At 44.2% G+C, this 25,011-nt stretch overlaps 1 protein-coding gene across 7 annotated transcripts in view; it reads left to right on the top strand.

The window, feature by feature from the left end:
- The window catches only part of LOC115203014 (SH2 domain-containing adapter protein F-like), a 112,348-nt gene that overhangs the window by 74,568 nt on the left and 12,769 nt on the right, over nucleotides 1-25,011 (top strand). Inside the window, exons 3-5 of one of the 7 annotated variants that reach the window (XM_029767269.1) lie at nucleotides 3,525-3,740; nucleotides 7,144-7,242; nucleotides 15,663-15,827. In XM_029767269.1, the coding sequence (XP_029623129.1) occupies nucleotides 3,525-3,740; nucleotides 7,144-7,242; nucleotides 15,663-15,827 (480 nt within the window). Of the gene's footprint in view, nucleotides 1-3,524; nucleotides 3,753-7,143; nucleotides 7,243-15,662; nucleotides 15,828-25,011 lie in introns of all 7 variants that reach the window. The other 6 variants (XM_029767268.1, XM_029767272.1, XM_029767271.1 and 3 more) reach the window with 6 other exon arrangements.

The following is a 25,011-nucleotide window of genomic DNA, read 5'->3' as shown; positions in this document are numbered from 1 at the left end:
AGTGATGTCAGAGGGCAGAGGAAGCTATGCTCCAGCTGCGTAACAACTTGTAGCTCCGCTCCGCCATCAAGCTAATCACGGTAATCTACAGACAGATGTTACTCCACCCAGCTCACAAAGCATGCCTCAACAAGGATGGAGGGAGGGATGAAGGGGGGGAGAGGGAAAGAAGGAAGGCGAGAGGGAGGTGGGAGGGATGCAGTCCTGCTGGGAAAGCGCTGAGGCAACGTGTCAGAAGGCTCCTGCCGGTTGCCGCAGCCCCCCTCCCACCCCCACACAGAGTAGTCGTAAGCCTTGTTCATGGGCCTGGTGGGGAGTCATAATACCCCTTTGGCAGTTTATCCAAGGCAACGCGCTCCCAATTAAAGGGTCCTTCAAGCAAGATTTACTCCCCACCAAACCCCTAAAAACTACACCCCCCCCATCCTCCCTCAGTCCTCCGGCAACCACTTCTCCTTCCCACTTTCCTCCTTCCTCTCCCTGTTGATTCTTCTGGCAGGAGGTGGGCACTCATCACTCTAGGATCTCACAATGCCAAGACTTTTAACTGTGAGATCAAAGAGGGTGAGAGTTTGCTTAGCGCATGATTACATTGGAGATTTCTGGCAACCCTCACCGGGTAGCCCCATTAGGCTCCATGCTTCTCTCATTTTTCCGCAAGAGCTCCCCTGGGATGCAAGGCAATTATGCAGTGGTGTGGCATAATATTTCATTCTCCTCACATTGCGTTACTCTATGGTGGAGTTTGCTGCTAACAGCTTCATACGGCCCAGGAGGAAAGGAGCTGGTTGCTAACGGCGTCATACTACTGGAAAGACATGGAGATTGGATGAGGGGGGGTAAGAGAGAGGAGAGAGAATTCTCAAGGGCATGATGGGTTGCTCTCTTCGCTCACTGGATAGGTGGGAACACTATACAGCACTGCATAGAATTTGCATTTATACCCTGCCTTATGTCATTCAGAAATGTCTCAGAGAGCGAGGGAGAGATACAGAGAGGAAATGGAGTGGAACTAAGAGGGTGAGGGAGATATAGGTGAGAAGATGGGGAAAGGCATTCTCCTGTCGTTCTGTTCCGTGGTGTGTGGGACCCCAGGCTGTTTAGCTGTAGTGATGATGACGCCGTTCTGCATGCAGACAGCCAGCCAGGCAGGCAGGCAGGCAGGCTACGCCTTACACAATCACAGGTGCTCTGGCCCCCCCAGCCTCCTCTCCTCTCTCTTCCTCTCCTCTCCAGCTCATCATCAGCTAGAGCAGGCTTTCATCACATCCAGCTCCCAACATGCACCCAGGAGGCCCTGCTAACCCTCCTATAGCTCTTAACCTGGAGCTACTGCTCTTCACTATGGGTCATAGTCTGAGACTGGAGCTTTAACATTATGAAGCCAGAGGGTGGTCAACATAAACAGACTGTTAATCACAGATGCCTTTAGACGTGCCTCCGTCACACACAGGCATCTGTAGCTGTCTATCCTGATCACGTCTGTGTGTGCTGCTTGGCTACGCTAATCACTATTAGCAGGTATAGAGTTTGATTAGGATCCAGACAGCAATAATTAACATGCCTGTTGGTGTCTCATGTTTGGTTCCTCTCCCTCTCCTGAGTCTCAGGGGGTAGGTACATTTGAAGTCGGAAGTTTACATACACCTTAGCCAAATACATTTAAACTCCGTTTTTCACAATTCCTGACATTTTATCCTAGTAAAAATTCCCTGTCTTAGGTCAGTTAGGATCACCACTTTATTTTAAGAATGTGAAATGTCAGAATAATTGTAGAGAGAATGATTTATTTCAGCTTCTATTTCTTTCATCACATTCCCAGTGGGTCAGAAGTTTACATACACTCAATTAGTATTTGGTAACATTGCCTTTAAATTGTTTAACTTGGGTCAAACGTTTCGGGTAGCCTTCCACAAGCTTCCCACAATAAGTTGGGTGAATTTTTGGCCCATTCCTCCTGACAGAGCTGGTGTAACTGTGTCAGGTTTGTAGGCTTCCTTGCTCGCACACACTTTTTCAGTTCTGCCCATAAATGTTCTATAGGATTGAGGTCAGGGCTTTGTGATGGCCACTCCAATACCTTGATTTTGTTGTCCTTAAGCCATTTTGCCACAATTTTGGAAGTATGCTTGGGATCATTGTCCATTTGGAAGACCCATTTGCGACCAAGCTTCATCTTCCTGACTGATGTCTTGAGATGTTCCTTCAATATATCCACATAATTGTCCTGCCTCATGATGCCATCTATTTTGTGAAGTGCACCAGCCCCTCCTGCAGCGAAGAACCCCCACAACATGATGCTGCCACCCTGTGCTTCACGGTTGGGATGGTTTTCTTTGGCTTGCAAGCCTCCCCCTTTTTTTTCCAAACATAATGATGGTCATTATGGCCAAACAGTTTTTGTTTCATCAAACCAGAGGACATTTCTCCAAAAAGTACGATCTTTGTCCCCATTTACAGTTGCAAACCGTAGTCTGGCTTTTTTATGGCGGTTTTGGAGCGGTGGTTTCTTCCTTGCTGAGCGGCCTTTCAGGTTATGTCGATATAGGACTCGTTTTACTGTGGATATAGATACTTTTGTCCCTGTTTCCTCCAGCATCTTCAACAGGTCCTTTGCTGTTGTTCTGGGATTGATTTGCACTTTTCGCACCAAAGTACGTTTATCTCTAGGAGACAGAACGCGTCTCCTTCCTGAGAAGTATGACGGCTACGTGGTCCCATGGTGTTTATACTTGCAAACTATTGTTTGTACAGATGAACGTGATACCTTCAGGCGTTTGGAAATTGCTCCCAAGGATGAACCAGGTTTGTGGAGGTCTACAATGTTTTTTATGGGGTCTTGGCTGATTTCTTTAGATTTTACCATGATGTCAAGCAAAGAGGCACTGTGTTTGAAGGTAGGCCTTGAAATACATCCACAGGTACACCTCGAATTGACTCAAATTATGTCAATTAGCCTATCAGAAGCTTCGAAAGCCATGACATAATTTTCTGGAATTTTCCAAGCTGTTTAAAGGCACAGTCACCTTAGTGTATGTAAACTTCTGACCCACTGGAATTGTGATACAGTGAATTATAAGTGAAATAATCTGTCTTGTAAACAATTGTTGGAAAAATGACTTGTATCATGCACAAAGTAGATGTCCTAACCGACTTGCCAAAACTATAGTTTGTTAACAAGAAATGTGTTGAGTGATTTGAAAAACGAGTTTTAATGACTCCAACCTAAGTGTATGTAAACTTCCGACTTCAACTGTACGTAAAGAGACAGCTGGATCTCACTGCCCAAGGATAGCTGCCTTTAGCCTACGTTGGATCATGGCTGTCTTAGTGTTGTTTGTAGAGAACATTATATTTTGGAAGTGAAACTGCTGATAATAGCTGGTCTTATTTTTCTCTATGTTGCTTGGATTGTTCACATAAATATTCGCATACAGTCCCTTCGTATCGTTTTACCTTATCGTTTTACCCACATTGACAGTCTGTTAAATCTTACCCCTGTTCTCCCTCTTCTCCTTTGCCAGAGATCCGCGGTGGCCGGGGGCCTAAGGAGGGGTCACTGAGGTCGCTGCCTCTGTACGACACGCCCTACGAGCCAGCAGAGAACGGAGGGGACTCGGACGGCGAGCGTCCCCGCTGCCCCAGAGAGAGCCGGCTGCCGCAGGATGACGAGAGGCCCCCGGAGGAGTACGACCAGCCCTGGGAGTGGAAGAAGGAGCGCATCTCCAAGGCCTTCGCAGGTACGAGAGCACGTATGTAACACTCCTCTCCTCCTGCTCTACGTCCCCTACATTACTGTCACTCTGTGTCTGTTCTGCTGTCCCTCTCCATCCCACTAATTGCCCTGGTACCCTTTTCCAGCACTAACCAATGTGATTACTGCTTCTTTCGTGGTTTCCGGTATCTTATCTTCAGAAAGGCATTGTTAATTTTCATTTCCTTCCCTCTCGTGAGCATAACAGTAAGTTAATTTGCAGGTGTCTGGTCTGCTGAGTGGGGACTTTTTCTGGGTGTCTGTCTAGCCTTGGGCATTTATTGTCATGAATCTTGCCCTGGAGGCAGCTCTGCAGAGTGTGGCTGTGCCAGCTATAGTGACCAAAAGTCATACCATCTGATTTTAAACATAACCCTAACCTTAACCACACTGCCAACTGGACATTTTAATTAAGACCAAAAAGCAATTTTTTTGTTTTCAGACATTTTTACGATATATCCAATTTTGACTTTGCAGCTGTCCCATTTAGCGGAAATCGATCAGTTCCAGGGAAGATTCATAACAATAAACATCAACCTGTGGCTTGGGAGAGACCTATGGTGTATGGTGGTTAAGGGAGCATGACTGTGTTTCATATATAGTATACACTACATATACAAAAGTATGTGGACACTCCTTCAAATCAGTGGATTTGGCTATTTCAGCCACACCCATTGCTGACAGGTGTATAAAATCGAGCACACAGCCATCCAATCTCCATAGACAAACATTGGCAATATAATGGCCTTCTTGAAGATCACCTAAGATCACCATGTGCAGTGCCAAGCGTCGGCGCAGTGGAAATGCACTCTCTGGAGTGATGAATCACGCTTCACCATCTGGCAGTCCGATGGAGGAATCTGGGTTTGGCGGATGCTACGATAAGGCTTCCTGCCCGAATGCATAGTGTCAACTGTAAGGTTCCAGTGAAGAGCAATCTTAATGCTACAGCATATAATGACATTCTACACAATTCTGTGGTTTTGGGGATGGCCCTTTCCTGTTTCAGCATGACAATGCTTCCGTACACAAAGCAAGGTCCATACAGAAATGGTTTGTCGAGATCGGTGTGGAAGAACTTGACTGGCCTGCACAGAACCCTGACCTCAACCCCATCAAACACATTTGGGATGAATTGGAATGCCGACTGCGAGCCAGGCCTAACCGCCCAACATCAGTGCCCGACCTCACTAATGCTCTTGTGGCTGAATGGAAGCAAGTCCCAACATCTAGTGGAAAGCCTTCCCAGAAGAGTTGAGGCTGTTACAACAGCAAAGGGGGGACCAACTCCATATTAATGCCCATGATTTTGGAATGCGATGTTCGACGAGCTGGTGTCCACATACCTTTGGTCATGTTGTGTATGTGTGCATGTACAGTTGAAGTCATTAAAACTCGTTTTTCAACCACTCCACAATTTTCTTGTTAACAAACTATAGTTTTGGCAAGTCGGTTAGGACATCTACTTTGTGCATGATACAAGTCATTTTTCCAACAATTGTTTACAGACAGATTATTTCACTTATAATTCACTGTATCACAATTCCAGTGGGTCAGAAGACAACATACACTAAGGTGACTGTGCCTTTAAACAGCTTGGAAAATTCCAGAAAATGATGTCACGGCTTCAGAAGCTTCTGATAGGCTAATTGACATCATTTGAGTCAATTGGAGGTGTACCTGTGGATGTATTTCAAAGCCTACCTTCAAACACAGTGCCTCTTTGCTTGACATCATGGGAAAATCAAAAGAAATCAGCCAAGACCTCAGAAAAAACATTGTAGACCTCCACGAGTCTAGTTCATCCTTGGGAGCAATTTTCAAACGCCTGAAGGTACCACGTTCATCTGTACAAACAATAGTTTGCAAGTATAAACACCATGGGACCACGCAAACGTCATACCGATCAGGAAGGAGACGCGTTCTGTCTCCTAGAGATGAACGTACTTTGGTGCGAAAAGTGTGAATCAATCCCAGAACAACAGCAAAGGACCTTGTGAAGATGCTGGAGGAAACGGGTACAAAAGTATCTCTATCCACAGTAAAACGAGTCATATATCGACATAACCTGAAAGGCCGCTCAACAAGGAAGAAACCACCGCTCCAAAACCGCCATAAAAAAAGCCAGACTACGGTTTGCAACTGCACATGGGGAGAAAGATGTCCTCTGGTCTGATGAAACGAAAATAGAACTGTTTGGCCATAATGACCATCATTATGTTTGGAGGAATAAGGGGGAGACTTGCAAACCGAAGAACACCATTCCAACCGTGAAGCACGTTGGTGGCAGCGTCATGTTGTGGGGGTGCTTTGCTGCAGGAGGGACTGGTGCACTTTACAAAATAGATGGCATCATGAGGCAGGAAAATTATGTGGATATTTATTTTACCAGGCAAGTCAGTTAAGAGCAAATTCTTATTTTCAATGACGGCCTAGAAACAGTGGGTTAACTGCCTTATTCAGCTCGGGGATTCGATCTTGCAACCTTCCGGTTACTAGCCCAATGCTCTAACCACTAGGCTATCTGCTGCCCCAATATATTGAAGCAACATCTCAATACATCAGTCAGGAAGTTAAAGCTCAGTCGCAAATGGGTCTTCCAAATGAACAATGACCCCAAGCATACTTCCAAAGTTGTGGCAAAATTGCTTAAGGACAATAAAGTCAAGTTATTGGAGTGGCCATCAGAAAGCCCTGACCTCAATCCTATAGAATATTTGTGGGCAGAACTAAAAAAGCGTGTGCGAGCAAGGAGGCCTACAAACCTGACACAGTTACACCAGCTCTGTCAGGAGGAATGGGCCACAATTCACCCAACTTATTGTGGGAAGCTTGTGTAAGGCTACTCAAAACATTTGACCCATGTTAAACAATTTAAAGGCAATGCTACCAAATACTAATTGAGTGTATGTAAACTTCTGACCCACTGGGTATGTGATGAAAGAAATAAAAGCTGAAATAAATCATTCTCTACTATTATTCTGACATTTCACAGTCTTAAAATAAAGTGGTGATCCTAACTGACCTAAGACAGGGAATTTTTACTCAGATTGAATGTCAGGAATTGTGAAGAACTGAGTTTAAATGTATTTGGCTAAGGTGTATGTAAACTTCCGACTTCGACTGTGTGTGCATCTGTCTGTCTCAATGTTACTGAATGTCAACTGTGGTTCAGAGAGCTCCAGCATAGCTAACACAGCCATAACTGAACAGGGCCGTTCCAGGACAAACTCTGGTTTTAGAAGACAAACAAAAAGAGCGGAGGAAAAACCAACACCTTTCCTCGATTTGAAACTATACTATACCAAATATTTAAAAATCCTTTAAAGGTTTTTTTTTATTTACCTCTTCCTCCTTTTTTCTTGACTTTTTTTGTATTCTTTGAACAGCTCTGCTCTGTTCTGACTGCATTAGCTACAAGGGCTCTGTAAGTGGCAGTGGATCAGAACCAGAGTCAAGGAAGGACAACACCTCTAAATCACTCACAGGTACCACTAACACACACCGCCCGGGCTGGTCTCTGTCTCTGTCCCTCTGTTTCTATCTGTCCGTATTTACTTTTTCTACCTTTCTCTGTTTCATACTGCAGTACATGTGTGCTCTCTCTTTCAGCTGTTAGGAAAAATGGATGTTGGTTTCATTCATTCATTTATTTTCCCCTCATTATTTTGTCTTTCATCCAGCACTAAGACAAGTTTATTTAGGATGCTATTTACATACAGTCCTCTCACATTATTTCCTTTGATGGTGATTCATTTCATTTGCTCGGGATGTCAAAGTGATGTCTGCTGTGGGAGAACAGAGGTAAGAGTGCTGAAGTTATCCTTCAAAGAGGAAGACTGGGGTTGGAGAAGTGCTTTGATTTATTGCCTGTCTTCAACCTTTTTTCTGTTCCATTCGGCCCATAATGATATCCCAGTGTTTGGTGGAGAGAGACTTCTCTCACAATCTGTCATAAAACAATGCTTTCTGAAAGAAGAAGCCCCTCCCTTTCTCTCAGCTTGTGTGAAGACCTGGCTGTGAACTGGCTCTGTTCTAGACATCTTGATCATCTAAAAGCGCAGACATTTCAAGAACTTTATATAAAAAGGGCCTCAGCTGTAACACTGTCTGTAGACCTAGGTCTTAAAGGTGACAGCTCTGGTAGACCTAGGTCTTACGTGTTATCTTCTATATCCTGGCTGTTTGAAGATTAGATCATCATTGTCAGAGCACTGTAAGAAGTGTGTCATCATTATGCGACCCTGGCGACTGCAGATAGAGATGGGGGGTTGAATGAGCCGGTACCTCATGCTCAGCCAGAAGTCTCTGATCACTCAGGACAGGTCATCGACCCAGGCCAAGGGCTGTCACCTTAATGACTTGTCGTCTGTTACCATTGGGTGTGTTAGGAAGGTACTTTCCACCTAGCTTCAGACATTGTGTATATGATGTGTTTCATATTCTGTTGGTGAAGTTAAATTGTTTGCATTTTAAACCCCCATTTGCATAGATGAATAATGATGTTGTTCACTCTGCAGATTTCAGCCGCTTGAAGATGCCACATAGATTCTGTTTATATTTAGACGTTTGTATGCGGAATTAGTGTCGGCACGCAAAATATTAACGGTTAATGAAGAAAAATGCACCCCCATAAAGTGTGCAGAGTGGGTGTATAAGAGGTACTAAACAAGCACCATAATGTAGCTACCTTTATCTCTCCCTAGCTGAACGCTGTAATGCCATTTGAATAAAGCGCTGTTTGTCTTCATTAGAGCTGTATAAGGGACAGAACTGTAATGCCGCCTGCATGTAAACCACCTCCTCTCCTTAGCTGTCCCTGCCGCGTGGGGCTGCCTGCATCCCCGCCTAGTGCATCTACACATACAGTACATGTTGTTGGTTTTACAGGTCCTCGCTTATTATTCACTGTTGGGTTTTCTCTTGGCAGATATGCAATGGAATGTAAATTCCCTCCCTTGTTAGGGTGTTGGGACGTTGTGTACATGCCGTTCGGTTAATCACTCATCCTCGCTGCCCCCCCCCCCCCCCTTCCCACTCAGGCATTGACTTTGTGATGGATGAGACCGGGGGAGTGAGGAAGATCCATCAAAATTTGACCATATGAAGAGAGCCTCTGTGTGATAGGGGTTGGTATGTGTGGTGGGGGATTTTGTGTGTTGAGGGTGTGTGTGCGGGTGGGTGGGGGTACACACACTTGGATGTGTATGTACAGTATGTGTGTGTGTGTGTGTGTGTGTGTGTGTCCATGTTCAATTTCCACACCACACACACTAATACACCCAGACATTGAACAGGCAGCCATTGGAAATCTGAGTAGTGCCTCATTGTGTCTGGCTAGAGAGCCAGTGTTACTTAATCTGTAGGCCCTGTTGCTGGCTGTTAAACACCATGAGGTTGGCTGCTAGCCAGCCTAACCCAGTGCACTTACTGCAGGCGAGATAACAGGAGATGCTGTCAGAGCCCTGAGCCAGGTCCTGAGGAACAACACACACCGCTTTATGGGTTTTTAATGACTCTTCAAGGACTTAATGACCCAGAGAAAGCTCTTCTATTCTTAAGTAAATCATAGAATCAGTTTCGTTCCAGTAGTATTGCTGCAGTTTGTTTAAAGAGGAGTTAACAGAGTGGTTGGTGAGCCTGGTCCATGCCCTGGCCCCATGGTTCTGTCTCTCACTCTGTGAAAGACCTGTCCCCTGTGATGGCTTGTCACTCCACAGTGCTTCACCCCCCCCCCCCCCCCCTTTCCCATTCTGGCCTCCCCTCCGCTGCTCCACGGCTGATAACCTCACTGACAGGCCTCTTTCATGAGACTCAAATGGCTCCACTGCCTTTGAACGCTCAGCCCGCTGCCTGTTATCTTTCACTCACACACGTTGGACACCCACCCCTAACCCCCACCTCCTCTCCCCCTGCACAGAGCGGGCGCTCTTCCAACCTGACCGTAGCTCTGCTCTCCTCTGGGAGCCCCGCTGGATGTCCAGCTGAGTCTAGGCAGAGCAGGCACGCTATCATCTCCCCCTCCATCACTCGCTCACTCGCTCACCTCCACTTTCATATTTAATAGGAACAGATTCTCTTCTTCACAACAGATAAGTGTTGGGAGAGAGGGATAGAGAGAGGTGGATGGTGATTTGATGGATACAGCGTGCATTTGTCGGTTTCTTCCACAATGAGCCGTGAACTACTAGCTTCTGGTGATAGTGAAATGAGAGCATCTGCAAAAGCAATTTTTGTTTTTCTGAGCTCTCCTCCAGCTCCTAATAAACGCCATAAATATTGTAATCTACCAACTTATTTTGAATATGCATGCAATTAGCAGGGCAAATTAAGCAGAACTAAATGAAATGGCACAAGTGGGCCAGTGATTTATGTGGCATCGCTGTTTACACTGATGAAGTAGTGCTGCCTAATTCAAAGGACAAGGTAACAAATACCTCTTGTAGAGACGTTTAAAAAATATATAAATATATATATTAACAATAATAGTCTGGAGCTTTTATGGAATGTCTTTCTCGGGCTCTCTCTCTCTCCATCTGTCTCTCACGCTCTTTATCACCAGTCAAAACTGGCACAAGACCGAACACTCCACTTGACACAGTACCAGAATTGCCGGAAATCCACACTCCACAGAGCTGTCAGGGCAGGATGTCACAGGAAGCTATGTCATTGTGTCTTCCTGTTCCTGTCATCACCGTTATATTCTGAGAATCCAACAAGTCCTGGCTCTGGCCAATGTTCAGTCAATTGGATGTTTGATGCTTTGTGGATTTAGAATGGGATTGGGCCCAACAAGATAACTTCCCTCCTAAAAAGCTCTCTCTCTCTGTGTCAACAGAATGTTTTGTGTACCGGAAAAGCTTATGTAAAAGGCAGATGGCATATTGGTGAAATACCTCTTAAACACCAGTCATGTAGAGATATCCTTCTGTCGACAAGTCCTGTACATACAGTAGTTATGATGACCTGTGTGTAAAGCATACCCAGAGGTTAAATTGGTATTTAGGTGGTGGAGGGTCCCTAGTTCAGAGAGTGGGGGGATATAATATTTTTTAAAATTGTATTTATGTTTCATTTAACCTTTATTTAACTAGGCAAGTCAGGTTAGAAAAAAATATTATTTACAATGACGGCCTACCCCGGCCAAACCCGGACGACACGCTGGACCAATTGTGCGGCCTAATGAATTTATTTCAATTGACTGATTTCCCTAAATGAACTGTAACTCAGCAAAATCTTTGAAATCGTTGCATGTTGTTTATTTTTGTTGAGTATAATATACTAGCCTCGATATAAACTGACAAAAGCACATATTACAGGTCGCGGATGGATCAACATTTGGGGGGGAAATGACTGTGAGACATAAAAAAACATCCTTTTCCAAAATGAATGAAAATAAAAATGATGCTGACAATATCATTTCCCCTCCAGAAATGAGCCCAATATAACTTTATTAGTCCATATGATCAGGCAGGTATGTTATTTAGAAATAATGATCACCTGATGCAGCCCACGAGCTATAAATAAATAGGCTGGGTGTTGCTCATTTACCCCATTGGCCTAATCATTAGCTAGATCAAACTCTAAAGTCTAAACATTAGGCTATCTTGTTGCTAGTTATAGCAACATTATGACTTGAATGTCCCCCCCAAAAAACCTTCTGTCACTCAGCCAGACAAGGATGACGTATTGTGAATAAAATTGTGCATTTTACTCATTTATTGGATTTGAGAATAAGAGGAGTAACACTAGAAAGTTCAGCGATCCTCCTCTTTTAACAGTGGCCATCGACTGCTTTCAAATGAGTGTTTTTCCCCCCGCGACTTCATTTAGAACGGTGTAGGCTACAGTGACTGGGCATGTACTCGCAGTTTGAATGCGCCTCGAGAGGAATATTCTTTTTTCGCATTGAATGCGACAGGCTGAACAATTGAATAGGTAAACTATTCTACTATGGGGTTGTCTGAGTTTGCTGTTGCGTAGCCTACTCATGTTGTTGGCTGTGGAAAATTAAACGTTGACAACAGTTTTTCATTAGATAATTCAAATAGGCAAGCGAAAGGTACCGGCAGGACCCGGCACAATTTAACACCTGTGCATACCCACATGAAAAATACTACTTTACTAGGCTATAAGATACTACAGTACTTACTATAGCATTCTATAACAAACTGTAGTATACTTTAGACTACTAAACTGTAGTATCCCTCAATCATCTGTGGTACTTAATATAGAATTTTGTAGTAAACTGTAGTACTACAGCATTCTCTGCAAAAAAACACTGTAGCCAATACTATAGTAATGTTCTCAAAAACACTATAGTCTGCAAAACACTACTGTTTTTTTTTAAACTATAGTGTATATACTGCAATTTAGTGGCCTTGTGACTAGTGTCTGCCCCGAGATTGGAAGGTTGGGATTTTGATCCCTGGCCGAGTGATACCAAAAACGTTAAAAATGAGACCTGATGCGTCTCTGCTTGACACTCAACATTAAGGAGATAGATTGGGGGTAAGACCCTGCGATATAGACTAGTGTCCTGTCCAGGGGGTGTACTTGTACATCAAGCTGCCTCACACTCCTGCTTCTATGAGCCATCCCGGCTTGTGCAAGAACACTTACTATATACTACAGTGTTTAATTTGCATGTACCCTGCTCATTCCCCTCCCCATATCCCAATTTGTGCCTCGAATAAGTGAGAAACGTACATGCCTGTACAGACCGTATATTATGTTCCCTACAGGTTACAGAAAAGAGCAGAAGCTTGAACTATCCGTTCAGACCTCAGTACTACCTACCTACAGGTTATGGAACATTTGCTCAGTAGGTTTCCTCAAGCAGAAAGCCTCCACTTCTAAGTACATTTTAGTCATTTAGCAGACGCTCTTATCCAGAGCAACTTACAGTAGTGAATGCATACATTTCATACATTTTTTTTTCTGTGCTGGCCCCCCGTGGGAATCGAACCCACAACCCTGGCGTTGCAAACACCATGCTCTACCAACTGAGCTACAGGGAATGGCAAGTCAAAGATAGTCAAAGATAATAAAACAAAAACACTACACTAAATACTACAGTTTACAACAATCTGCAAAAACACTACATTCATTGCTTTAGTATATACTACAATATTTATGCTATAGTGAACTGTATACTGTAGTATTTACAGTTAACTAGAGTGAAATACTACATTAAAGTCAGCAAAAACACTACAGTGAATACTTCCATCCAATATGCCCTGGAGACATCAACATTCATCCTGACTGAGAGATAAGGTCCTGAACATTGGTAGAATGGACTGTATAGTTGTAGAGTGACTGAGAGACCGTGTAGGGCAGAGTAAACCCCAGGGGGTTTGGTAGAATGGGGTGAGCTGGGCTCTGTGTCTTCCTCCTAATGCTCAAGGCACCTCCACGGTCACGGAGTCCCACGGGATGTCATACTGAGTAAGAGAACAACCTTCACCTCTTCCCAAAGCAAAACACATGGATCAGTGTTGGGACATGTTACTGGTGAGGCAGTACCAACTAAAGGACCTGACGCCTGTCTGTGACAGCCCAGTCATACACACACAGACCGTTCTATCTGGCACACAGTACTGCACAGTGTGTGTGACTTGGATAGGCTGTGGATAGAGGCTGCAGAGATCAAACTAAAAAATGTCTCCTCTGTGTTTCAGCCTCTCTTATCACCTCAGCCTGAAAAAGTAGGATGAAGAATTGGCCCCCATTGCTCCCCAGTCCCAGGCAGGTCACTTCACACTGTGTCTCAGAGCAACGGGTTGAGGCCTTAAGATGCACTCATCCGTGCCACAACATAACATCCAAGCCATAATGTATTCAGAAAAGGCTCTTGGGCTGACAGAAAATTGAAACAGGTTATAGGGTAAGGGGAAAATCAGACACCCGAAGGTTTGAAGACTGCCACTGTACTTCTGCCACTTGAATCAGTTTACCTTTCTTTTAGTGGCTGTGTGACCGTTCACCTCATTATTGCACTGTGCATCTGAGCAGAGCTGAGCTGAGACCGACCTGTAAGAATTGGCTTTTCATCCTCAGAGCAAGGCTGCGTAACACTGCAACGCCTGCTACTCCCAAAACAATTACATGCTAACCTGGAATGTGAAATGAGAATTCGACTTTTAATCGCTCAGTGGTGAGGCATCCCAAGGCAGGAAGTTATTATATTAGCTGCTAGAGCTCTGACCTCTGTCCCAACCCTATAACTCTGTCTCATTTGCCTTTGTCTGAGAACCAGGGATAGCTCTATTGGCTGTCATAGTGAGGAAAGGACACCATCCTTGGTGAGGACACTATTAAAGTGAGGACACTTCATTCCGAGAACGCCATTCATAGTGAGGACTCCATCCTCATAGGAGCCCTTATCATATCAATAGACCTGCAGCAACATTACTCTCACCCTGCCACCACGGCACAAAGGCCGTGGTGGTCTTTAACTGTTTGTCCAACTGAATATTCTCTGTTTTCCCTCTTCATCTGCTGAGCTGATTCCCCCTTCCTCATTAGCATGTTCTGCACCCCAGCTTTTTCCTGCAGGCCAGAACATGGACAAGCCCATAATGTGTCCGTTCAACTCACAGAAGAAAAGCAAGTTTCGCAGCCTATAAAACCTGCCGACATCTAGTCGACAGTCAACAAACTCCCAGCTTTTCTTTTTTCATCAGTAGTGGAAGTAGCAGTCACTCCATCGCCTGAGGTGGGTGATTCTAAATGAATGGCTTACTTGGCATGAGGATAAGAATTCTTTGGAATAGGGGTAAGAATGTCATTGTTTTTCAGACGGTGGTTAGACCGGAATGTATTTGAGCTAGCCATTCTGTGGTGTGTTCTTTTCTACTTTCAACAATGCATCTTACTGCTACTACTACTATTTTGTGAGGGCAATTCAATGATGAAACATAACATCAGGACACTATTCGTTTGTCCAGAGAACGATGAGACTTGACAGGCAACATGTCATTCATGGCTGTAGAACTCCCTCCTGCAAAGCCAGTCCTGTTTTCCGGTGCACCATGTTTCTTTATTAGCCACTGCAGCAAACAGACCAGCAGCTCCCTGGTGGATAGGGAGCCTGCTGTGCTATTAAACAAGTGGTCCATTCCTAGTGAAAGATGGGACGGCGCACCAGCACTCGATTTACTCTGGTAATACTCCCATCTGGACATGAGCAATACATTACTGACAGGCTAGATCTGCCGGGTGCCCCCCACCATTACAATGCATTCCACTGTGTCTGGCTCAAGGAGAGAATCTTGAATATTGCCCGTAATCTTATTGTGGAGGCAGTTTCAGACTTTGTAACTCCGTTATGAGCCATACCAGAGCTTGTGTTGTCCGTGAGGCTTTTCACACTAGCCAAGTCATGCTCAGGTCCACTCAGGTCTTTGATTCTGTGTTTTAAAAGCCTCATTAGTAGCTCTCTTCAGCCACTTTCCCTGCGAAACCCAGAGCGTAATTAATGACTCTGACCTGCAGTTGAAAATTCCCCTGGTTGACTCCTTGTAAAACGTCAAAGAAACACATAGAGGCAAAGTGGAGAGGTCAAAGAGCAGAGTCTGTCTCTCTCAGGTAAAGTAATATTCCTTCCTTTTCAGTCCTGCTGTCTCCTGGTTTTCCCTGCTGATCCATTGACTATGCTGTGCTATACTAACCTGACCTGTACCTGCATGGGATGCTACTGTCCTGCATTTCTCTTACTCTGCCCTCTTCTGTTTTCCCCTTTCCCCCTCATCTGTCTCTCTTTATCTTTCTCTGCCTCTCTATCCCTTTATCTCTCTCTGCCTCTCTCTCGCTCGCTTTTTCTCTCTTCTCTATCTCTCTGCCTCTACCTCTCTCTCTTCCACTCCTACCCTCTTGCTCCCGTCCTGGTGACCTGGGCTGCCTGCAGTAGAGATTAAAGTGATCAAGGATCTGCCGTGGCCCCCTCCTGTCGGCCAGCTCAACCACAGTCTTCCCCTGGCCCTGCTGGAAGGGGTGGAGTCACCCCCCGCTCTGCCCCCCCAGCCAGCCCAGCACTCCCCTGGGCACACTGCCTGTGACCAGCACCACCATGGTGGGTTTTGTTGTCACTGTCCCGTCTGTTCATCCCACCACTGTCGGAGAGCCTCATCCAGCGCCCCTCATCAACAATGTCCCCTTGCCTCTCTCTCTTGCCATATCCATAACCATATCTAATTTCCAGTGCTCATCCTCTTCATCCTGTTCCCTGATAGGATACTGTACTGGTGAACTGTCATTGTCTGTTAAAGTTGAGAAATGACAAATTGCGTGGGTGACAACATGCCATACAGTTGTAAGACAACATTCCATTCACTATGACAACCTATGAAAACAGTATCAGCCAGTTTACTGTGTGACCTCATCGAGTGAGAAGGAAGTGATTGATCAGCTCTACAGTATCTTTAAATCAGTTTGACGGCTCACATTATCTCTGTAATAACTGCCCTTTTCCATCTGGATTATATATGGCAGAAAATCGCTAGCACTAATCCAGGTTGTGTGGACGAAGACTCATTACTTTTAATGGCACTGAATTGCCTTCTGAATGGGTAATTGGAAGTGAAGGTGACCCCTAATGCTACTGTCAACATAGTCATAACTGTTCCCCCTGCCCGCTGCTCTTTATAGATCATTCTCTCAAACCCTTGATTAAGAACCCATTCAAATCCCAAAGTTTACTACTCTTCATTTTGGTGAGAACATCCATGTAGCACAAAGTGTCTGACCTTGCTCTTATAATGCTCTGTGCCCAAATAATAACCCTATTTCCAGAGTTCTGGACTGATGACTTGAAATTATCTGGCCAGGTTTTGTAACGTTTTGTCACTCATTTTGTGTCAGAGTCTCCACGGATTATGCTCCATGCAGCAAGAGACAGTAGCCGCAGCGTCGCCCTTGCAACAGCAAAAAAACATGCAACAGATTGGCTAGTGAAACGCACACTTGGCCCTCTGATTGGACCAGCAAACTGTCAATCAACACAGGTCGGGTGCACTAGTGAACAGATTGCTGATTTGCTGTACAGCTTTAGGATCGGGTGCAGCGCAAACAGCAAATTGTAGGGAGAGGGTTGCCATAATAAATAAATATGCAGCTCCAAAAATAGTTTTGTGATCAAGAATATTGACTGTTTACTTTGTTAGCTCACCAGCAATGGAGCATCAGGCAACAATTAGGCCTACTAGTATAGGCCTACTAGCCATTTAATATGACAAAATTGCTTGAAATTGATAATTTACTTATGAAGCTTGCATTTGTAATTTGTTAAAAGGAATTATTACTGTGACGAGGACACACCATAGTCTCTCCACTTGAACTCTCCATACTCCTGCCAGAGAGTCTTTGTTTTCTTGCTTTCACACGTTTAAATGCGCTAATGTGCTAAATCTATATTCCATATATAATCCTACAATGTTTGCTAGCGTTTCATCATTCCGTCCAGTACCGTTTATTGCTACACTTAGGCATTTCTGTTTCATGTTTGATACAGTCCACTTTAATTTAGCCTACCATTTCTTACCCTCTTACCTTTATTGTGCACAGGAACGTTCGCAAGACTCCTGAGGTAGAAGTTCTGTTTGTTTAATTCAATGTATGGCTTCCTTTTTTCATATTTCCAGGGTTATGTCCGAGTTCCGTGTGTCTGTGTCCTATGTCTCTGTCATTCTGGTTGTGTGTAATAGGAGCGTGCCCCAGTGCACATAGAAAAGGCTACGTGGCCTGTGCGCCATGCTATGTAGTTAGTACGTTGAATAAGATAAACGATTGTTCCATGTAGGAATGGTTTTGAAATGAATAGTCATTAAGTCTGATTAAAAGAAATGTAACAATGGATGTGGTATTGCCTTTGACATTGTAGAACCAGTTTATTGGCTGTAATTGCCAATTGGGTAATTGTATTGTCCTGGGAGTGGTCAAGTGCTTGTACAGTATGTACACTACCTTTCACAAGTTTGGGGTCACTTAGAAATGTCCTTGTTTTTGAAAGAAAAGCAACATTTTTTGTCAATTTAAGATAACATCAAATTGATCAGAAATACAGTGTAGACATTGTTAATGTTGTAAACGACTATTGTAGCTTGAAACGGCTGATTTTCAATGGAATATCTACATAGGCGTACAGAGGCCCATTATCAGCAACCATCACTCCTGTGTTCCAATGGCACGTTGTGTTAGCTAATCCAAGTTGATCATTTTAAAAGGCTAATTGATCATTAGAAAACCCTTTGCAATTATGTTGGCACAGCTAAAAACTGTTCTGTTCAAAGAAGCAATACAACTGGCCTTCTTTATACTAGTTGAGTATCTGGAGCATCAGCATTTGTGGGTTCGATTACAAGCTCAAAATGTCTAGAAACAAAGTACTTTCATCTGAAACTTGTCAGTCTATTCTTGTTCTGAGAAATGAAGGCTATTCCATGCGAGAAATTGCCAAGAAACTGAAGATCTTGGACAACGCTGTGTAGTACTCCCGTCACAGAACAGCGCAAACTGGCTCTAACCAGAATAGAAAGAGGAGTGGGAGGCCCCAGGTGCACAACTGAGCAAAAGGACAAGTACATTAGAGTGTGTAGTTTGAGACAGACGCCTCACAAATCCTCAACTGGCAGCTTCATTAAATAATACCCGCAAAACACCAGTCTCAACGTCAACAGTGAAGAGGCGACTCCGGGATGCTGGCCTTCTAGGCAGAGTTGCAAAGAAAAAAATAAGCCATTTCCAGCTACAATAGTAATTTACAACATTAACAATGTCTACACTGTATTTCTGATCAATTTGATGTTGTTTTAATGGACAGAAAATGTGCTTTTCTTTCAAAAACAAGGACATTTCTAAGTGACCCCAAATTTTTTAACGGTAGTGTACCTGTTTCAGCTCCTGTTAGATGGATTCAATTTGGTTTCCCAAGGGGAGGCTGTACAGTCTATGTCCGTTCAGATAGGACAGTTTATGCCTCATACAGAAGCTTGGGCTGTGTATATTTGGTAAATCTACTTGTATATTTTGTATTATATGGTGCTTTCACCATTGGATCACCAAGACCTGTAATTAAATCTACACTCTGAGCACATCAACCTGCCTTGCCTTCTGCCGATGTCATGCCCTGACGACTGCTACAAGATCCCTATTTTACAATTACTTCATCTAAATGTGTTGTAGACAAAATTATAAAAAGGGCTGTCTGGTAGCCTCAATAAATAGACAAAGATTTTTAATCATTGCATGTATAGATACATTTTAACTTGACTTAAAAAAAACGCGTCTCAATTTGACTTCCTCTAAGAATGCACAACTTGGACTTGACTTGAGACTTGGACCTTGTGACTTGAGACTTGCTTGTGATTAGAATAATAGAGACTTGGTCCATTTCCTATTAAGAAGCCTCCGTGTGTTTGCCGATGTTTGCAGCTTTTCCACAGCTCTACAATCAGTAACTAATTATCCAGGGAGAGAGAGGAGAGGGGCCATGTGTAGCAGAACTAATACTCAGGCTGAGGCTCTATACTCCCCTGGTAGTGTAGAGGGGGTGTTCTACTGTAGAGAGACCAGTGGAGGCTGGGGTTTAAATTGGAAATGTGTTTAATGTCCTTCAAACTGTTCTATCCATTTCATTCCAGCCATTACAATGAGCCATCAGCAGACAGCGAGCCAGTAAGATGAGCTGGCTGTGTTCTGAGGGTGAGGACAGACGGATGGATGATTTATGCCCTATAATGCCTTGGGAATGGCTGCACTTCCCCCATGCATGGGATATGAGTGGGTTTTAGTGTGGCGTCTGGCTGAAAGAGGATCCTCTCTCTGTCTGAACTCCCATTACATCACAGGGGTCAGATGTTGGATATAGAGACTAGGGGTGGGGGGCTTTCTGACCTTCCTGTGAGTACAGGTGCATGTCTCTCACCTCCTGTCACCTCTGGCTACAGGCAAGTCTCCACTCAAACAGGAGGAGATAGTAAGAGTGGGTAGAAGTTGTTCCTAAAACACTGCTACAGGGTCAGATGTTTTGACATCCTCCTAATGGTTAAAGTTGGGGATAGGGTGATTAATCTGATCCTAGAACTGTTAGGGGCAAAAGCCATTGCTCCTCCTGGCCCTAGCCAGGTCTCCAGGCTACAAGTGTTACCAGGGCCGTTATGATTAGCTGTGTGATATGGACCTGGATGGAACAGCGCCCAGTACAGCCGAACAGAACCTGTCTCACCAGTTCAACATCATTATCATATTTAAATATTGCCTGACAGCCGTGGCAGTACAGATATTACATCTGCATATAAATAGAAGACCAATTCCTTTGTCTGGATGTAATGAAGAGCTTTTGCCTTTGTTTTCTGATGTGAATTGATTGTCTGGGTGTTCAGGCCATTCTCTTACCTTCTCTTCCCTTTGTCTCACTAGAATACAAACAATGTAATTAAAATATTTCATTTTTGTTCAAGGAATCTGCAGGCATGTAAGCCTTTGGAGGATTGTTCCTTTGTCTTTGGAAAACTCGTCAGAACACGTTTTGGAATTTGATAGAAAAATAACGTGCCTTGATGTTGAACTCATCAGAGAATAAGACCATTGGGCTCAGCAAATGAGTTTCTATATAATCCTTTCAACCGATCCTATTCGACTTCCCGAAGCACAATATACTCTGGATGTCAACAGAAAGCAGTGGTTTTACAAGCTGCTCGTTCTCTCCCATGGCAGTGTATGGTTTCATGGTTTGATGCTCACAATGTGTCACGCATTTCAATGAGCCTTCAGACCTGTTAATCATTTCACACGTCAAGCTGGAATTCTTAATTGTAACCCTGTAATACAGAAGTAGATCTCCAGCTTTCCCCACTGACCAGTGAACTCACTCTTTTGATGGAAGTACCATTAGTAAATGACAACTAATTACCTGGCTTAATAAGTAAATGTGCTCTGTGGAAGGTGGGTGGTAGTAGTGAGTGGTTTTCAGCTTGCTGAATTCCTTTGTCTCTCGCTCTCTCCCCCCCTCTCTCTGCTCTGCTCTGGGCATGTTCTGGTCCTCCAGATGTCCCTTTGACCTTTGTGGCCTGCCTTTATCTACGTCCCAGCCAATCAGCTCCCTCTCTCCATCTCCCTTCCTCTCTACCTCCATCCCCCTCCCTCCATCCCTGCAGCCTGTGTTGTGTTGGGAGCCTGTAGAGATAGGTGGAAGGCTGGAGAGGGTGGGCCCTTCAACCATCCATCACTGTCTGACTGACAGTTCAATCTGATACCGAGATTCCATTTGCTCTGCTTTACACGCCACAATACAGGTAGTTTAGACAGGCTGGCAGACAGACACACAGAATGACGTGCTTGTATGTCACTCTGACTGCCCCACATGGCTCATTACCTGTGTGTCAATCGTCTCTTCAATCTCCTCTTGTCCGTCCTGAGTGTGAGTGGTGGAGAATGAAAGGGAATGAGTTTGGGCTGAATATCACCAGGAATCAGCCAAACTATAATACCGCTGCAGCTCCAGCTATTGTGGGGGAGACGGTTGGCAATCATAGAAGACACGGGCTCTTCACACTCAAACAAAAAGCTTTTTGTTGTTGTTAGTGGTTCACTCCTTAGCTTCAAAGAGGCATTACTATGTGTATTGCCTCTGAAAAGGGCCTGTTCTGGCGATAAAGTGGTGAACACCGCTGAGGATTGCCATTCACTCTGCCTAAGTGGAGGAGTCGAAAGCAAGAGAATAACAATTATTTAATCACATTGAGCTGGTTCCTTGTGGATCTGATGTTACTGTAGATGTCAATCAGAGTTTAATTGAGGTGTTTTGAGTGTTTAGGAATTAAAGTATTACGCATAATTAAAGTGGGAATTCAGAGCTCTGCCTAGGCCTCAGGTGAACGTCAGTCTAAACTATCACGATCAAACCAATAATAACAGACTTTAGTGTTGGTTCATATTCCTTCATAGGCATAGACCTGGAATGTAGGCAGACATTTGCCAATGTCATGTACTGGTATGTGATAGCTGATAGCATCAGAGCGTGTTCTGTCTGCCACAGTGATGACAGATAGCTGACCAAAAGTGACAGGTTTTCTCACATGGGAACTCCTCGTGTTCTGATCAACTCATAATACTCTCACATTCACAACACACACTGACACACTCATATAGCCAACATACACATATACGTCCAGAGCACAGGAGGTTGGTGGCACCTTAATTGGGAGGACCGGCTCGTGGTAAAGGCTGATACACCAAACACATGGTTTCCAGGTATTTGATGCCGTTCCCTTTGCTCTGTTCCGGCCATTTATTATGAGCCGTCCTCCCTTCGGTAGTCTCCACTGGTTCAGAGATACAGGGTTTTTTATAGAGATAGGGTTTTGTTTTATTAATTAAAGAGGAAACAGCAGACTACAGCAGTCCCTATCCTGCTCTCTCTTTCTCTGACATTATTACACACAAACACACGCAAGCACATACTCAGGGTAAGATTTGCTGCAGAGCTCCAGATTGGCTGTGTCTTGGCTGACATGGTGTGGGACGCTGCAAACACGCATCTTTTCCCACCTGGTCAGTCTCCATGGAAACACTATCTCACACACATACACATATACCTTAAACATATACAAAGAGAGCTACTTGTACCATTTACAGAAACGGAAGACATTTGTGTGAGAATATATCCTCCATATTTGACTTTCATGGAACAACGGAGAGTAGTAAAACAAATAATTTGCTCTCATTTATATTATACAATGTGTCTCATCTTCAGACTCAATTATGTATTAATGCAAAAAAGTGAAGAGTGCAAAAACACCATTATCATTCTGTATAACCAAGCCATGGAACTGGTTTGAGCTTTACAGCAATGTTTCACTAAGGCTGTGTTTACACAGGCAGTCCAATTCAGATTTTTTTAACATTTTTGCTACTAATTGGTATTTTGACCAGTCAGATCTTTTGGCAATTAATTCGGCAAAACATCAGAATTGTTCTGCCTGTGTAAATGCAGCCTTAGCTTATTAGTAGTACTGATATGTCGTTCACATGAACAATAGAAATTAGGTTAAGGGGAGCCCCTGGTGGTCAGTGGTGGAACAACACAATCATATATGCTGGAGATTTGCCAGTGGTAAGCACATGCTGTGCATGCTTCAGGGATGCTCAGAATAGGTTTCTGCTGTTCAGTATGTAGCTTAGCATCAAGCAGACAGTTAATTGCTGCTAGTTGTGCATGTCAGGCATTTACATGAAGTTGTTTTCTGGAAGACATCTACGTGTATTAATACACTTAAGAGTAATTACACACTGAACAAAAATAGAAACGCAACATGCGACAATTTCAAAGATTTTACTGCATTACAGTTCATATGAGGAAATCAGTCAATTGAAATGAATTCCTTAGGCCCTAATCTATGGATTTCACATGAATGGGAATACAGATATGCATCAGTTAGTCAAAGATGCCTTAAAAAAAAAAAGTAGGGGCATGGATCAGAAAACCAGTCCGTATCTGGTGTGACCATCATTTGCCTCATGCAGCGCGACACATCTCCTTCGCATAGAGTTGATCAGGCTGTTGATTGTGGCCTATGGAACGTTGTCCCGCTCCTCTTCATTGGCTGTGCAAAATTGCTGGATATTTGCGGGAACTGAAGCATGCTGTCGATCCAGAGCAACCCAAATATTCTCAATGGGTGACATGTCTGGTGAGTATGCAGGCCATGGAAGAACTGGGGCAGTTTCAGCTTCCAGGAAGTGTGTACAGATCTTTGACATAGGGCCGTGCATTATCATGCTGAAGGTAATGGTGGCGGATGAATGGCACGACAATGGGCCTCAGGATCTCGTCACGATATCTCTGTGCATTCAAATTGCCATCAATAAAATGCAATTGTGTTTGTTGTCCGTAGCTTATACCTGCCCATACCATACCCCACTGCTTCCATGGGGCACTCTGTTCACAACGTTGACATCAGCAAAATGTCTGTCATCTGCCTGGTACAGTTGAAACTGGGATTCAGTCGTGAAGCGTGCCATTGGCCATTGAATGAGCATTTGTCCACTGAAGTCGGTTATGCCTCCGAACTGCAGTCAGGTCAAGACCCTGGTGAGGACGACGGGATGAGCTTCTCTGCGACCGTTTCTGACAGTTTGTGCAGAAATTCTTTGGTTGTGCAAACCCACAGTTTCATCAGCTGTCCGGGTGGCTGGTCTCAGACGATCCCGCAGGTAAAGAAGCCAGATGTGGAGGTCCTAGACTGGCGTGGTTACACGTGGTCTGCGGTTGTGAGGCCGGTTGGATGTACTGCCAAATTCTCTAAAATGACGTTGGAAGCTGCTTATAGTAGAGAAATTAACATTCTATTCACTGGAAACAGCTCTGGTCGACATTCCTGCAGTCAACATGCAAACTGCATGCTCCCTCAACTTGAGACATCTGTGGCATTGTGTTGGTGGCCTTTTATTGTCCCCAGCACAAGGTACACCTCTGTAATGATCATGCTGTATGCCATATGCCACACCTGTCGGGTGGTTAGATTATCTTGGCAAAGGATAAATGCTCACTAACAGTGACGCAAACAAATTTGTGCACAACATTTTAGAGAAATAAGGTTTTTGTGCATATAGAACATTTCTGGGATCTTTTATTTTCAGCTCATGAATCATGGGACCAACACTTTACATGTTGCGTTTTATACTTTTGTTCAGTGTATAATGGTGGAAGGACTGTAAGGACTCTCAATGTTACAATAGCTTCACAGAAAGTGAAACTCTATCCTTTGACTGAAGGTGTGGTCTAGACTAGACAAGCGTATTCCTCCCCATCGACATGTGATTCCTGTCTGTCTGGAGCCTATGTCCACTCAGTGAAATTAAAGCCAGGCCTGGAGTGAGATTAGCCCTTGAGATGAGTGGTGGCGGGGGGCATGCAATCACAACTAAGAGTATGCTAAATGAACTGCTTCCATCAGAGGCTCAACGTTTGATGTTGCTCCACTCCTCTTGAAGTCCTAAAGCGGTCTTCGGCATTATGGCAGTGACAGACTGTGGTAATGTGTTTTGATGTTGAAGGGTGACCTTAGTTTACTGCTGGGGGTAGCAAGGCCAAGGCAACTGGAAATGGGTCTCTTTCCAAAGGATGGTGTGACATCAACTACAGGAATGAGCTGTGGAGTAAAACACCCCCCTACCCCCTCTCTCCTGTGTCACTGTCTCTGACCTCTAACCGCTGACCACAACCAGGAAGTTCTGAGGTTTCAACTTCTACTCCTGGT

This window comes from Salmo trutta, chromosome 12 (genome assembly GCF_901001165.1).
Source record: "Salmo trutta chromosome 12, fSalTru1.1, whole genome shotgun sequence".
NCBI lineage: Eukaryota > Metazoa > Chordata > Actinopteri > Salmoniformes > Salmonidae > Salmo > Salmo trutta.
Note: the sequence above shows the minus strand (reverse complement) of the source record. Positions and strands in the feature narration are given on the sequence as shown.